The sequence below is a fragment of the Cynara cardunculus genome (genome assembly GCF_001531365.2).
Source record: "Cynara cardunculus var. scolymus isolate 2C chromosome LG 13, CcrdV1, whole genome shotgun sequence".
In the NCBI taxonomy this organism is placed as follows: domain Eukaryota; kingdom Viridiplantae; phylum Streptophyta; class Magnoliopsida; order Asterales; family Asteraceae; genus Cynara; species Cynara cardunculus.
In genome coordinates, this window is record NC_037540.1 from 1,256,840 (window position 1) to 1,273,344 (window position 16,505).

General features: G+C 36.9%; 2 protein-coding genes across 2 annotated transcripts in view; both read right to left on the reverse strand.

Annotated features, from left to right (window-relative positions):
* Nucleotides 1–3,340: 3,340 nt before the first annotated feature.
* Nucleotides 3,341–8,232, reverse strand: LOC112525248 (ABC transporter B family member 15-like). Its single transcript, XM_025135289.1, has 6 exons — nt 7,995–8,232; nt 7,862–7,916; nt 7,467–7,651; nt 6,931–7,388; nt 4,096–6,555; nt 3,341–3,955 (listed from the first exon to the last, which is right to left on the reverse strand). Exons 1-6 carry the CDS (start codon nt 8,175–8,177, stop codon nt 3,595–3,597), a joined length of 3,702 nt encoding a protein of 1,233 aa, XP_024991057.1. The 5' UTR covers nt 8,178–8,232; the 3' UTR covers nt 3,341–3,594.
* Nucleotides 8,233–12,474: 4,242 nt separating this feature from the next.
* Nucleotides 12,475–16,505, reverse strand: part of LOC112524163 (D-cysteine desulfhydrase 2, mitochondrial) — a 9,287-nt gene continuing 5,256 nt past the window's right edge. Inside the window, exons 5-7 of the mRNA XM_025133853.1 lie at nt 15,306–15,435; nt 14,171–14,326; nt 12,475–13,089 (exon numbers count right to left, since the gene is read on the reverse strand). Coding sequence (XP_024989621.1) covers nt 12,873–13,089; nt 14,171–14,326; nt 15,306–15,435 — 503 coding nt within the window. The 3' untranslated portion in view covers nt 12,475–12,872. The remainder of the gene's footprint in view (nt 13,090–14,170; nt 14,327–15,305; nt 15,436–16,505) is intronic.

Sequence of the window (16,505 nt, forward strand, 5' to 3'; positions counted from 1 at the left end):
GGAAAAAACGATGGTCGTAATATCCAAAGAATGTTTTCGAATATTGTTGACGAATATTTGTTTTTAAACAATCAACAAATTGATATACCTATGATGTTCGTTCGACATCACTTTACCAATGTGAATATGAGGTGGCTTTAATTTTCGGGATCCAATCTTTGACTGATGATGATGTTCATTTGACATCACTTTACCATCATATATACCTGAATCATAGCCCTCGGACATGTAGCTCAGTTGGCAAATGGATGGAGCGACTTTGCTCAAATACACAACAGGTTCAAGTTCGAATCATGCGGGAGACGGGCTTGAACCCCTCTGCTAGCCTTAATTGCTAAGTCATCTCTGAAATGCTTCTTCACATGTAGTTCCTACTTCCTAGGGGTAGGTTTCATGTGGGGTCGGTCGGGGTTGCCAGTACTTACCTTTTGCTCAAATATATACTTGAATTAAAACAGATTGATGGCAATCAATATAATCAAATTTGAAACATCTTACTGTTACAATTGAAATAACCTTTTCGGAGAAGTTCATATAATATTTTTTTATATAATGAAAATGACTAAGGGGCCGTTTACCAAATGTTGACCGGGTAAGCGCTTACGGGGTGTCACTTACCTCTTGGGCGAGCATGACAAAGACCTAGCATCTTACCCGGTAAGAGGCATAGCAAGGACCGAGGCTCTTAGTCGATAAGTGAGGGAGAAGACTCTCACCCAGTCCGGTAAGCGCTTACCGGGTAAAAGTTACATTTTGATGCAGTTTACCTAAAAGAACATGAATGAAAAACCTTATCAGCCATGCCATCTTGAATCAATTGAGCTTCACAAGAAATGGCCGAGATAACTCCAAAATTGGTGGAAGAGCGAACTTGTGTGTCAAAGAAACCGACTTCTTGCCTGAGTACGGATTTTAGGTATTTCATCCTTAGACTTGATGTTTGTGTTCCAGCGGTCTTGTCCAGCAAATTCCTTCTGCGAGATATTTAATAGTAGAATCAGCATAAGCATGAGAACTAACCTGTTTCTTGATCTGGGGTGCAGCTGCCTTGTAACAAAATGATTATGATATTCTCGTTTTGAGAATATGTAGAACCCCATTAGATTACTCTCCAAAAGAGCCCTTGAGGAGAGAAGGGATGTTCCATCATATAGCAGATGTGGGACTCAAATACACCCCCTCCAAGGAGGCTAGACAAGACAGATTGTCTTACAGTGTCGAGTCCCTGAGTAATAGACCTTGGCTCTTATAACATGTAAGCATACGTGGAACCCCATTAGATTACACTTCGAAAGCGTCATTGAGGAGAAAGGGGGGGGGGGTTCCAACATATATAGAGGAGAAATAGTTCAAGTCTAAGCCGATGTGGAACTCTTAACAATTTTCTATGAAGTTATGAGCAATCAAGATTCTAGTGCCAGATTTCTTGATAGTTTGGCGGGTTGGAACCAAGAGACACCAGTAAACTTACCAATGAAAGCTGATACTACAACGCCAATAGCGAGAGTGTGCAGCTTGACTGCATACTTCAAGATCAGAAACAAATCTTCAATAATGATGCAGTTCGATCAATGTATGCAGGTTAGTACAAATCATACCTTGTTCACCACATTGTTGGAAAAAGACAGACCATTGCCTCCAAAATCGTTGATGATCCCACTAAGGATTATCATCGTAAGAGGAGACATCAACCCATTTCCAATGCAGCCTAAGGTACCAAATAACAAAAAGAAGCTTATCTGTGCCATCTGCAAAATGAGACGTTCCACCTTTTCTCGTCATATCAGTGAATATTCTCTCTACGCTGAAAGTTAATTGTATATATGCAGCAAACAGTTATATATGCATGTGTATCCATGTATGAGAAAGAGTTCTTTGATTAGAATACCTGCATTCTAGTATCTGCCAAATGTTATTGTTACCCTCTTTGGTAGCTTAGTGCCTATCTTATATGTTTGCTGCACTTTTTTGTCATGATCTTTAGTTGTGATGCATATAACTACAATCTTCTGTGGCCCTTTTGTTGTTAAGTAAATTGAATTAAAGTCCACAAGGGAATAYCTAGCATAGAAAAGAGCTAGGACATATTTTTTACGGCCTAAGATATGACTACCAGATGGGTAGGTGATGTTTGCACGGGTATCCCTTGAATCAGTGCATTAATTTGACGTGGGGGTAAAAGCACCATTGGGCGATGGTTCCTCTTCTCTTCTTCCTCTTGAACCTCGAACAAAAAAAAGACCCCGCCATCAACTCGACTATTGTTTTCTATAATTCTAGTTTGTCTCTTGGCCGGCCAAGAATGGCATTCTTGTGTCTTACCCTGTACATTCTGCACATATGAGAGCATGTTGTTTTATTATGAATGGAATTTGTCCAATTTGTCTTTTTGGATTGAGATTCTTTCAAAGTGTCCAACTTGTGGTCCCGACCAACCATGATTGACTCATCCAACCATCAACTTTTCTGGATAAATTAACGGTCTTGGATTAAGCACATATTGAAACTACTAACCAACTTATATCCACACACAAGGTTTTAAAAGGCGGAATCGGGCCTCGAGGCGCTTTCTCTCAATGAGGCAAAGCGTAAGCCTCGAGGCAGTCTGAGGCGTAAGGCCTGAGGCGGAAATATATAAACACCAAAATATGTATATACACATATTTATATACGATATATATATAATAATAAATTGCTAAGAGGCGCTGGTTCAGTGATTCTTGACAGAGGAAAGAGGGAAACTGTGAGAGATTGAGAGGGTGTGGAAAAATTGGTTGCTTGTTGGAAGAGGAAGGCTCAAGCCACACTTTTTGATTGAGAGGAAAAACTAGTAAAAGTACACATTGGGGCCATTAGGCTTTAACTTTTAGTTTTTTAACATAAAAAAGTCATTATAAAGAGAAGTACTAATATTGTCATAAAACTTATAGAAAAAGCCAAAAAAAAACCATCACTGAAGCAAATCATCCAAGGCGTAGGCCTAGACACCGCCACATATCTTACCAAACCGCCTTACTGAACCAAGGCGTAAGCCTCGTCCAGGGTACAAGAGGCACCGCCTCAGGTGTGGTTTTGGACCGCCTCGCCTCGAGGTCAAACAATTTTTAAAATCATGTCCACACATGCTTCTAGCAAAATCACTTGAGGATACGATTTAGGTCTCGATAAGTAAAGAACCACGAAAACTGCAATAATTCCTCATAATGAAGGGGTAAGTATTGGACATAGGATGAATGATCATGTGATAATACATTTGTATTTTTGTGGGTTTGTATTTTTGTGGGTTCGTTTGCAGAATTCTTTCTTGACATAATAAATGTTCTCTTGGTTCATCTTTTTTGTGGGAATCTTTGAGAATATTGGGTTCATCATTCATGTCATCAAAGTTGCAACTTGTGCTTCATGTCTATGTCTAATGAGCTGAAAAGCAATGGGGTTCTTGATTCTTCTGATGCCATGAATAAAGCTAAAAAAGAAACTGAAAAGTTCACCATTTAGTGCGATCTGTGTAAGAATGCCAATCATTAATTGTAGAGCAATCTGTGTCCTTGTGTACAGGAACTTAAATATATGATTTACAAGCTTTTTAGTGACTCATAGGTGTTGCAGCTTTATGAGAGAGTGGTAGGAACCTTTATTCCCCATTGAAAGCAGTTCAGAGTGTGATCCTTGCTCTACAACTTTTCCATTTCCAATCACAGCTATGGAATCAGATTTCTGTATGGTTGATAATCGATGTGCAACTACTACACAAGTCCTGCCAACCATCATCTTCTCCAATGCTTCTTGCACCAGATTCTCGGACGCGCTATCAAGCGCACTAGTGGCCTCATCTAACAAAAGAATTGCTGGATTCTTGAGTATTGCTCGAGCAAGTGCAACTCTCTGCTTCTGGCCTCCTGATAGTTGCACCCCTCTTTCTCCACAGTAAGTTTCGTATCCATCTTTCATGGAACTGCATTCAACATCAGAAGAATGAAGTTACAACGTTATTTCTTTAATAAAATATGAAGCTGGGATGTTTTAATACCGGGAAAAGTGCATGAAAATACCAAAAGGTATGTTTGCATTTTCATGTAATTTTCCCTTTAATACCTTATAAACTCATGGGCATTTGCAAGCTCTGCTGCTTTCATTATTTCAGCTTCACTAGCTTCCTCCTTGCCATAGACGATGTTATGGCGAATACTTCCTGCGAAAAGAGTTGGTTCTTGGCTCACTAGCGCAATATGTGATCTCAAGTGCCTCAGATTGTAGTTTTTTATGTCTCGTTCGTCGATGAGTATACATCCTTTTATTGGGTCATAGAATCTTTCTATCAATCCTATGATGGTGGATTTACCTGAACCACTCTGACCCACAAGTGCTACTGTTTTTCCTGCTTCGATCTTTAAATGCAATCCCTGAAATATCATTTGCTCAGGCCTTGATGGGTAGGAGAAGTGTACATTCATCAGCTCTATTTGGCCGTTGATTCCGCTAACTGTTAAACTTTCAGAGTCATCTGGGTCGATCTCCGTTTTCCTGTCTAGTACTGCTAACACCGACCTAACTGCACCTCCACCTTTAGATAAATCAGAACTCATGCTTCCTGCATCTGCAATGTTCTTGCCAGTGGTCATCAAGATGAAGAAAACCTGGAACATCTGTTTTGAGGTTACCAATCCTTTATTCATTTCTCTTCCACCATACCAAAATGCCAACGATATTGCAGCTGTTGTCACAAATTGGGAAGTGAACAAGCCCATACCCGAAAACCATGACTGTTTAATGGATTCCTTCCGTGGTCCTTTCTGTGTTGCTGCATATAGTCCCATGATTCTTTCTTGAGAAGCAAAGGCAGTGATTGTTCTATGATTCACTACTGCTTCACTTGCTAGTTGGGTTCCTTCATTCTGTGCCTTTTTGGCTTTTGCAGACATGCTTTTCATGAGTGTTATCTTGGAGTAGAAGCTTGCTATGAGCAAAGGCTGCATTGAAATCATGACAATGGCAATTCTCCAAGTGATTATCATTGCAAATATAAAAGCAAGAAACGCGCTGACAAAGACTTGAAGGAGCAACGATATGCGATCTCCAACGAGGGACCTTATCAAGCTAGCTTCAGTTGCAAGTCGTGCACAAACTGCTGCACTCGTGTTCTCATCTTTATCAAACCATCCGACTTCAAACGTGAGGACGTTTTGAAGCACTTTTTCTCTCACCCTCTTGGTTAAACGCTCCCCCATAACTGCGAAGTTATAGTGTTGGAGTAGGTTGGTAAAGAAGCAAGCGACTCCAAGTCCTACAAAGATTACGCAGTAAAGCGTTGTCTCTGATTTCACTTTGTTCTTATCGGGCAAGAAGTATACTGAGACAACTGATCCCAAGCAATACGCGTGTATTGGTGATATAGCCCCAAAACCAGTTGCTCCTAGGCACCCAAGAAATGCTCGTCCCCACTCAGGAGCGTTCATTTTCAAGAGACGCCACTGTGAAGGACTAGAATTATATATTTTCTCATCACTTTCTTCATAAGAATGAGCCATACTGAATGGGGACATTGGACTGTTCTGCAAGCTTGATCTTGCACTATTCGGACTCCGGGTTGTCTGGGGATTGAAATTTCTTTCATGGGTTCTTTGTCCGGTTGGTGTATATGGAGAATCAGGGGATCCTGATTCATTCTGCTTTGCTGATTGCTGCAACTGCACCATTTGGTAGTAGGCACCACCTTCTTCTTGATCGTTCTTTTGCATTAACTCCTCGTGTGAACCAGATTCAATAACCTTCCCTGATTGGAGAACCACAATTTTATCCGCTTTACGGACTGTTGTAAGGCGATGGGCAACTATGATTGTTGTTCTTCCTACCGAAGCCTGGTCTAGAGCCTCTTGAACAACCCTTTCCGATTCTGTATCTAACGCACTTGTTGCTTCATCCAACAATAAGATTCTTGGTTCTTTGAGCAGAGCTCTTGCTATCGCTATTCTTTGCTTTTGCCCACCAGATAATTGAATCCCAAATTGCCCAACTTGTGTTTCATAAGCGTCGGGTAACTTGATGATGAAATTGTGTGCGTTTGCTGCTTTAGCTGCATTCTCAACAAGATCATCCGAAACTCCTTCCTTCCCAAAAAGTATGTTTTCCTTGATTGATGTTGCAAAGAGTACTGGCTCTTGATTCACTAATCCCATCTGAGACCTTAACCATTTAAGCTGAAGCCTCTTTATTCTGTGTCCATCGAGAAGGATATCTCCTCTCACAGGGTCATAAAATCTTTCAAGTAAGGAAATAATCGTCGACTTCCCTGATCCGCTGCCGCCCACAAGACCTATTGTCTTGCCGGCTTTCACTTTGAGGCTGAGTTCTTGAAGGATTGGAGTATCTGGTCTCGATGGGTATGAGAAGTCAACACTCCTGAATTCAATGTCTCCCCTCACAGATGGTAGCGTTTTCCCCTTACTATCATCAGGATTTATGAGCGGAGCTCGGGAAATCATCTTAAACATTCTTTCAGTAGCGGCTATCGCCTCTGAAATAAATGTTACGTTAGGCAGTGCACTCATGGCCGCCCTGAAATAGGAAAATAAGATCCTTCAGACTACAGTATTACGAGACACTACTAAGGGGTTGTTTGTTTCGATTAATTCAATGGATTTCAAGGGAATTGGAATGATTCAAGAAGGAGATTCCAATTATTTTGAGAGATTCAATTCCAATTCCTGCCGACCAAACACGTGGTCAAATTCTCATATAATTCCTTCAAAGTCAAATTCCTTTGATGTATTCCCATTCCACCAAATTCCATTTTGCGAACCAAACGCCCCCTTAATTTATTCGACCCTTCTTTCAAATGGGATATACAATATAGACCCTACTTTTGAATGAGTATACAGTAGTTACCATACTCTACTTCGAATGAGATATATTGTGTGCAAAAAAACTTACAGCCCCGCCATGATGACACAGATTGCTGAAATGAATACACGGCCACCAGATTCTCCTTTTTCAGTGACAAGATAGCCTCCGACCCAAAATACAAATGCCCAGGCCGCGAAAACCATACCCATGCTCCCGATCATCAAACCCTTTGTAAATCCTTGCTTTATCCCTAGTGCCATACTTGTCTGAAGTGCATTGCTGAACTTATCAATTGTTTGCTGTTCTCCAACATAAGAATAGACAGTTCGGATTGATGATATTGCCTGCTCTGCAACCCCCCCACCTATATCATAAGCATCCTTCATCTTCATCCCTAGAGCTTTTAGGAAAACCCCGATGCTTAACACAGGAACGATAAACAGAAGTGCAAAAGGAATAGAAGCCACTGCAAGTCGCCATGAAAGTATGAAACTCACTACGATGCTGAATACTAGTGATGACAGCTGAGCCACACAGTTGGGTATCTACATGACATTTTGCTTCATGATGAATATAAAAGATTCTAGAATTAGAAGAAAGATTAAAGAATATGAATGAAAAACCTTTTCAGCCATAACGTCCTGAATCAATTGAGCATCACCAGAAATGGCTGAGATAACTTCGAAATTGGTGGAAGAGCCAACTTGTCTGTCAAAGAAACCGACTTCTTGCCTGAGTACGGATTTCAGGTATTCCATCCTTAGACGTGATATTTGTCTTTCAGCTGTTCTTGTCCAGCAAATTCCTTCTGCAAGATAATGATAGTAGAATCATCATGAGCTCGAGAACCAACCTATTTCTTGATCTGGGGTGCAACTGTTTTGTAATAAAATGATCCTGATCTTTTTGTTTTGAATGAAATTATGAGCAATCAAGATTCTAGTGCCAATTTTTTTGATATTTTTTGCAGGTTTGTGAGCAAGAGCCACCTTTGGCTTGCAGACTGCACTAAACTTACCAATGAAACCCGCTACTCCAACGCCAACAGCTAGGACGAGCAGCTTCAGTGCATACTTTAAGATCAAGTATAAAAAAAACTCGTCAATAATGGTGTAGTTCGATCAATGTATGCAGGTTAGTACAAATCATACCTTGTTCACCACATCATTGGAAAAAGACAGACCATTGCCTCCGAAATCGTTGATGATATCGCTAAGGATTATCATCGTAAGAGGAGACATCAACCCATCTCCAATGCAGCCTAAGGTACCAAATAACAAAAGAAGCTTATCTATGCCATCTGCAAAATGAAACATTCCTTTCTTTTTCGCCATATCAGAAGGTACACTCTCTATTCTGAAAACACCTTACTCTATATATGCAACAAACATAAATACATGCATATATATATATATATATATATATATATATATATATATATTCATGTATGACCAAGGCTTGTTTGATCAGAATACTTGCATACTGTAGTATCTGCCAAATGTGATTGATACCCTCTTTATGTTGGCTGCACTTGTTTGTCAAGATCTTTGTTTAGTAAATTGAATTTTGGTTTAAAGTACGTAAACTTGTCGAAAATTCATTGTCAAATTGACACAACAAAATATATGATAGCCGACCGACTTATTATATTTTATAAAACTGTGACACTATTGGAAAGTCCCATTCAACTTGACTGGTAAATCCTATAGGACTGCTAGATCTGCTGTTATTTGCCAAAAAAAAAAAAATTAAGACCAGAAGGCACATGTACCCAACATGAGTGTCACAAAGTTGGGTATACTTGAGATGGTTTGGTTATAAATTTTAGGGATTTTGGACAAATTTTTTGCTCCAACCGATTCTCGAAAGAGGAGAGAGGGTGTGAAATTCTTCAAATTTGGAGAACCTCTCAATAATGATTACCATAAGAGAGGAGAGAGCATTGTTCTAAAAAGCTTGCTGCAACAGCCATTGTAACGCGTTGTGGCTCAAAGCTTGTGCCACGTTAAGGCAGTGGCACTCCAAGGCCTATTTTGCGGTTTTTGCAACTCAATATTTGATTTTTCTTATCTTTTGATGTCTTATTTGTTAGTTTTTAATATGTAATTTAATTTAAATTGTTTAATATCATTGACTCATTCAGTAAATAGTAGACTACATATTCTTTTATATATAATATTATATATGATATAGAGATTTGCCGCCATAAGTCACGCCTTGTAAATCGTCGTGGGCCGTGACCATGTCGTGGCTCCTAAGGCTCGAGGCTTGGCGTCGCCTCACACCACAGGCTCCCGCCATTTAGAACCTTGGGAGAGAGAAATAATATTTTGTTAAATGTATGAAATATTTTAATAATACAGTTAATGTTGTATGTAATCTTCAAAACGGAGTAGCTGAATTTTTTTTTTACTGTACCTGTTGCTTGTTTCCACACTCACATGTAACGTGTTACGCTTGTTTCTCATAACTTTTATGGAAACAACCACTCTACACGCATAGAAGTATGTACACCCCCTCCTAAGACCAGCTCCAACGGGCCGGTAAAACCCTTTTTTGCCGGTTTCTTCCTTTCAATCACACAACAAAGAGATAAACACCATGCCTGTTAGTGGTTTCGCACTGCATATTTGCAATGAGGAATTCACACGCTATAATGTAGGCCCACAAATTTTATTTTTTTTACGAGTGTGGTTGGAGTTGATTTTTATTTTTGATCTTAGGGCCTACCATATTTGGTGTTTTTTAGTGTCCAAGGTTGAGTTGCTCTAAAATCCTACCTCTATGTGAGATTTATTTATTCATTTGATTCAGTTTGGTCAATAATTCCTAGTTGTTGGCCGGCCAAGAAGTACATCGTGCACATATGAGAGCATCTTGTTTTAATATGAATGACATTTGTCCAATTTGTTCAGACACTTTCAACCAATAAGATCAATTCCAAGAATAGTGGCCCCGACTGGCGGACCATGATTGACTCATCGAAGTTCTGGGTATTAACACGTTTACACGTATAGAAAACGTTCGTTCGACTCTTTTTACTTTGATATCAATTGATGAATTAGTATTGTTCTTTTGGGTAAAACTATGATATGAGAACAATAAATACCATTGAATTGTTTTCTTTTTTACCTCTTTGGATTATAGCAGACAATAGTACATATGAACAAAAGGTTGATTACCAGCAACCTTGACCGACTCCACACGAAAACCATCACCTAGGAACCACATGTGATAAGACATTTCAGAGCTGACTCAGTGGCTGAAGCTAGCAGAGGGGTTCAAGCCTGCCTCCTATAAGATTCGAATTTAAACATGTATATTTGAGTAACGTCGATCCGTCCCTTTGCTAACTGAGTTTCACCTCTAATGACTTGGTACAATAATGTGTTTTTAGAATCAATCATTGAGGGACTCCATTAACATTTTTTATCTTTGTCTTCTTTCTCTTGGATTTCTCTCCAGACGACTTTACATTTTTAAAGTTCTTGGAGGGTAGATATGTCTTTTCACACTAACCGGCCTACTCCCCAACATTTTATTTATTTTTTATTAATTCAAACATTTTTATTGAAATGCTTTCATTTTCAAGCATCTTTTTTGTTTGTTTTTATTATGAAAAATCAAAGATACAAATTTTAGTGTATAATGTTTTCAAATGTTTGTTTTGAACGATCAACAAACTGATATACTGATATGTTTTTATAAAAATCTGAATTTATAACAGATGAAGTTACGTTTGATTGTTGTTTACTAAATTCAAGATGCAATCAGAAGAAAAAAAATCATATATTGAATATGAGATGTCTTTGAATTGGGTGTTTGGATCCAAAAATTAGGAGACTGTTATTTGGCTGGTTTAATCCGTTTATAGTTTATTTGGTTTTCTTGAACTATCTGATAATCAATTAAAAGAGTGTCCGATGCAATCGGTTTGGTTTGTTCGGTTTCAAGTTATTCAGTTCGATTATAAGATAAATCAGATAAAGATATTACGTTAATAAGGTTTGTTAAACAAAGTTGGTTTGTTTGTTCTTTTGGAAATTTTGTATACGAAATAGTTATGATTTTCTTGGGTAAGTGACGAGACGAAAAGGGTTACTAATGGGTTATAAAATGAATATTATTAGAATTTTAAAAAGGTATATAAATATAAAATATAGAAAAATTAAATATTTACGCATTCGTTTAATCCTATTTAACCAAATCTGTAAAAAAAAAATTTGAATCCAAACCAAATCAGTCCATTTTATGGGTTATTTGATTTCGGATTTTTTCCCACTCAAAATCAAGTTCTATTTTTCTTTGGATTCAGACCAAAAAAATATTTTAATCACATAAGGTTTACTAGGAATACGATCGAGTACAAATTCAGATGTTGCAATCATGTAATTGATGTTGAGGAGTTCAAAAATGTAAACTTCATAATTTGCGCAAATAGTTGATTACCGACGACCTTAATCTATCTCATAACAGAATCCACCTCCAAAGAATAAGGGAGGGTTTTTTTATTCACTTGTTGCTGAGGCTAGCAGAGGGGCTTAGGATCGAACCAAGTACATGTCTTATATTTGAACAAAGTCATACTTTCCCTTGATCAATTGATATGACAAAGACATTTATACTTCATAATCAATCCAAGCCATCACAACTTTCTGGATAAGCGTTTTGGTTCAAGTATCTGGTTCTTTAAATATCAAACCGTATAATAAAGATCGTCAGTTTGAGTTGCATGATTAACCTCAATTTTTGTTCAACGGTCTTTTCAACACTAGGTAGTCTGAATTTCTGTTTGAGTATCGTTTTTGTTTTTGTAACCTTAAAACCCGACCTTTTTATCGCCCATTTAGAAAGGAACATTTAATGTTGTTCCAAAAATCAAAAATACGTTCTATGTTACCATTCATGTTACCGTTCAATATTCCAGCCGTATACAACAAATGTAACCACTAAGTTTACCAAGATTGATTTTTTGCGGTCACAATTTGTCATTATTAGTCCATGCATAGCCTGTGACACCCTTCTAAAATAAATGAAAATAATATTGTTTAGCTTTCACATCCTTCCAAAATAACCTTAGGTCTCGTATCATGAATGGATGGATTTGAAAGGATTTGGATTTCAAATTCATTTCAATCTCATGTTTGGTTTGTTGGATTGTCCCGATTTGAACTCCTATAATTTAATTGAAATCTTTCAAACATAGGACTCTGAAATCTTCAGGGAGTGCTCAAGATTCCATAGGATTGTATGCAATAAGGGTTTATAAAATGTTAAAAACATTTCTTTTGTAATAATCAATTTAACAAAAATTTAATTTAATTGTTTTTATAATTATTTTTTATTTTTTTATAAATTATTTATAAATAATGGAATCGAATTTTATTTCAAATCTTACAAACCAAACACACCAATAATTTCAAAACCATTCCAATCCAAATTTCTCCATGAAATCCAAATCCTTCATAAACAATCCGCAAACCAAACGGACCCTTATTCCTAAATAAAAGTTACGCTAATGAGGCTTATAAAGTGGCTTCTTCCACCTTTTTTTTGTCTTGATGGTTCGATCTAGTTGTTAAAGTAAAACGATATGTTTTTTTCACATTTATCTTGAAAAAACAACGGTCGGAAACATGTTCATTTGAGTAGCAATCAAGTTGTTATCGAACACATCAAGATAATATATAATCCCAAAATCATATAAAAACCGTCTAAAAATTACAAACTCTATGAACCAATATTAATCACATATTTTTGTTTTGTTTTTGAAACAACAGTTGTATTTCACCAATGAAACAACACACATGTTGATGTGTGTTGATATGGTTTTGATAACACAACGTTGTTTCATTGGTGCAACAACATATTTCACCAATGAAACAACCTACTCGGTTAATCAGTTCTGATAATACAGTATTGCTTCACCGACGAAGCAACACATGGGACTGATCTCTTTTGATTATAATGTCGTTTCAGCAATGCAATATTACATTGATTGTGTGATTTCAAATGGGAAAAAGTGAGTTTTAGAAGTAAGACTTGTACCGTTGAGCTAACCCGAACATGCCAAGGGTACCACCGGTGTGAACCATCACGACTTTTGCACCGCCTTTTCGCTCCTCCAGGCTAAGTTGAGTTGCTAGCTCCCAAGCAGCCAATGTATATATTGGATCCACAAGAACACCAGTTTCTTGAGCAATTTGTTGGCATGCTTCTATTTCCCCTTTCACCACATTCCCAAATCTGGACCCAAAAAAACAATTACTAAAACAAACCCCTAAGGCATGGGAAGGGTATAAATGTCCAACATGATTAATAATGGGAAAAAAACTCCATTTACATTAAAGGGTCGGGGCAGACCCACTATGGTGGTATAGTGGCACAGGCCACCAATTCATTCCTCTTTTCTAATGTAAAAATGTTTAGGGTTGTGAAAGGTGCCACCATATGCAACTATATATTTCTTGAAACTACAATAATAATCACAAGGTTCTCTTGGGCGAATCAGTTTGCACAGTTCTTTCCTTCGAGGCACGGGTTCGAATCATTGTAATATTTTCTTAGTTTTTAACTTTTAATTTCAAGTGTATTATGTCTCTGAAGTTCTTTTGAGATAAAAGACTCGAACACATGACATCATATACAAAAAGCAAGGAACTAACCAACTGGGCAATGATGATTTTTAAAAGATATCCATAGCTTCATTTCATATAATCAAATGGTGCCACCACTTGAAAAATTCCTATGTCCGCCTATGCTACATAACTTAAGGGCTGTTTGTTTGGTTTTCCATTAAGTCATGTTCGGATTAATCTGTCTGTATATATTAGGAAGGTTTTTGTTTGGAAGGGTTTTCTCATAGATGGAAGGAACGTGTTTTTTTAAATGGAAGGGACAGGTTTGAAAAAAAAAACTTGACTTTCTCCCCCCTAGAAGCTTACTGAATAAGTCACTTTTTATATCAATAAGCCAAACAATCATGTATAGCTGACGAATACGCCGTGAGTCTCATAAGCATATTTAAACTCATTAAACTGCAAAAAAAACAGACCCTTAGTTCTTCGTACCTTTTGCTCCCACTTTTCCACAAGCCGGCGGTGATAACCAATAACAATGGACAACCAAATATTTTTTTCCGATTAATGGGATTCCAAGAGGCGACTATGGCACTAAGTATAAGTTGTCAAGTATAAATGTAACGTTACCAAATTCACGTGCAATAGTTATTGAACTGATGTCGTTGTAATTTAATTACCATAAAATAGTTGACGCCATTTAATGCAATAAAATTCGGAATGATAACTAATCAAACAAAGAAACTTACTTTCTTGGATGTCGACGTTCAACCCAGTTTACGAGTCCGCTGCGTGTAGTAGGCACGTCATAGCATCGGCATAATTCAGATATCAAATGCTCTTCCTGTTTTCTGTACCCTTCAATGGTGTCAGCCAGCATCACTGCAGTTACTTCCCAAGGGAGTCTAGCAGAAGATAGAAGCATTTGTGAAAATTCTAATGGATACTTTGGCCATAACAAAAAGGGTTAATTAAAAAAAGTACAAACATACAATAATGTCAAGTCAGACTGCTTATGGCATTGTAAGGGAGCGTTTGGTACACAGAACACAGCAGAACAGAGGTCACTGTTCCCCATTAGGCATGACTTTTATGGAACAAGGTGGAAAGACCTATACTTTACCGATATAACCTCAAAATAAAACCTAATTTTCTTCTAAAACATCAAATACGCCTCACCCTTTTTACATTTCTTTTCATTCTTTAGATTTTATTTATTGTATTTTATGCTTTTAAAAATTTCACTTTACTGTCCTCAAAATATTCTTTTTATACGGTTTTTATATTTTGGTTAATTTATGTAATTTATTAAATATTAATAATAATAAAATTAATTATAGAAAATGTATAAAATAAAAAGTGCAAGCTACATAAACTTTTTATTTTGGTGTTATTTTAATCGTTTGATGATAACTTTCTAATGATATATTTTGTTACAAAAATATTTATTTTATGATAATTTAATAAATTACATAAATTAATCAAAAACAGATATAAACAACTCATTAAAGATAAATTGGTCATTTTATCTATTTTGTCTTGTCCAATTTTGTCCTATGAAGTCTGTCTAGATACCAAACACGCCCTAAGCAAAGCAGCCCAGTATCTCCGGCTAGGAGCTGGGGCTGGGGGTTGGGATGTACACAAACCTGACCTCTACTCTCAAAGAGTAGAGCGGCTGTTTCAGTGAAACGTAAACTTTTGGCCAAATATTTCACATATTTGTCAAAATTGCTAATTGGACGATCGAGATAAATATGCCAAATTGGTTAAAGTTATAGTAGAGGTGAAATCATGTCACATATATTATGTTTTTGGTAATTAACCGTAAAGAAAATATAAGCTTACAGAAAACTGAGTTCGTTTAAAATGATGAGCGCATACCCTAAACATAAGGCTCCGATTCCTAAACCAACAGCAGTTGTGCCAGTACCAGCATCTACGACAATTTTCAGAGGCTGATCTTTTCCAAGTATATGATCTTGCGATAAATATTGTACAAGGCGAATCAAACCTATAAAGGAGAATTTAGTCGATTAAAACCTATAAAGAGCAGCATCAGTGAACCAAGGCTTCTTGCGCAAAGATTGGGAAAGTGTTTGTACATAGTTTTTCCCTTGCAACAAAGTGGCCGTTTCCCAACTCAAATTTGTGTACGTCTGGTCACAAAGGAGTAATTTTTGCAGTTAGTCACTTGGGTTAGGGTGCGTTTGGTATGCAGACGGGACTAGATAGGACTGGACGGGTTAGAGTGAGGTACGCACGTGAAAAACTTGTGTAAGGATTCAGTATTATTAATTTAATATGGGTAGTTTAATAATTTATCAATCTTGCCCAATCTTCCTGATTTTTGTTTCACCTAGTTCGGTGGGACGGAAAAAATGCATTTGTGTTGCATTCACTCATGTCATGTTCTGGTCTAAATGTTGCACCAAATGTGAGACAACAAGTTTTTCTTACGTCCCATCGCATGTACCAAATGCACCTCAAAAAACACCATTAAGCACATTCATCTACTACACTAAGGATACGTTTGGTATCCAAGACGGAACAAAACATGACAGAACAGTTGTTCAACCTTTGGTAAGACAGAACTGGACAGGACATACCAAATAAAAATTAAAATGACCAATCCCTAATGAGTTGTTTATATATTTTATATATTTTGATTAATTTATTAAATTATAATAAAATACATATTTTTATAACAAAATATATCATTAGAGAGTTGTTATAACCGGGTTATTGGTTTCATATTTGGGGTTGTTATTAAAATTGGTTGGAAAGATTACGGGTGGTTATTGTTAACTGATGAAAGTTGAAACTTGGGTTTAAAATATCTCACTCTCCACCGCCTATATATATACTAGAAAAGTACTCGCGCAATGCAGCGAGACACATCTCAATTCTAATATTCTATTTTATTATTTGTCTCTTTTGATGTTATAATACGATTTTATAAAAGAAAGCAATAATGATTTTATCTTTGAATAAAATATAAATATGAAGATATCATAAAATTTTGAAAAAAAAAATATATCAATGTTAATATCAAATCAACTATTTAAAAGTTCTCATTTTTTA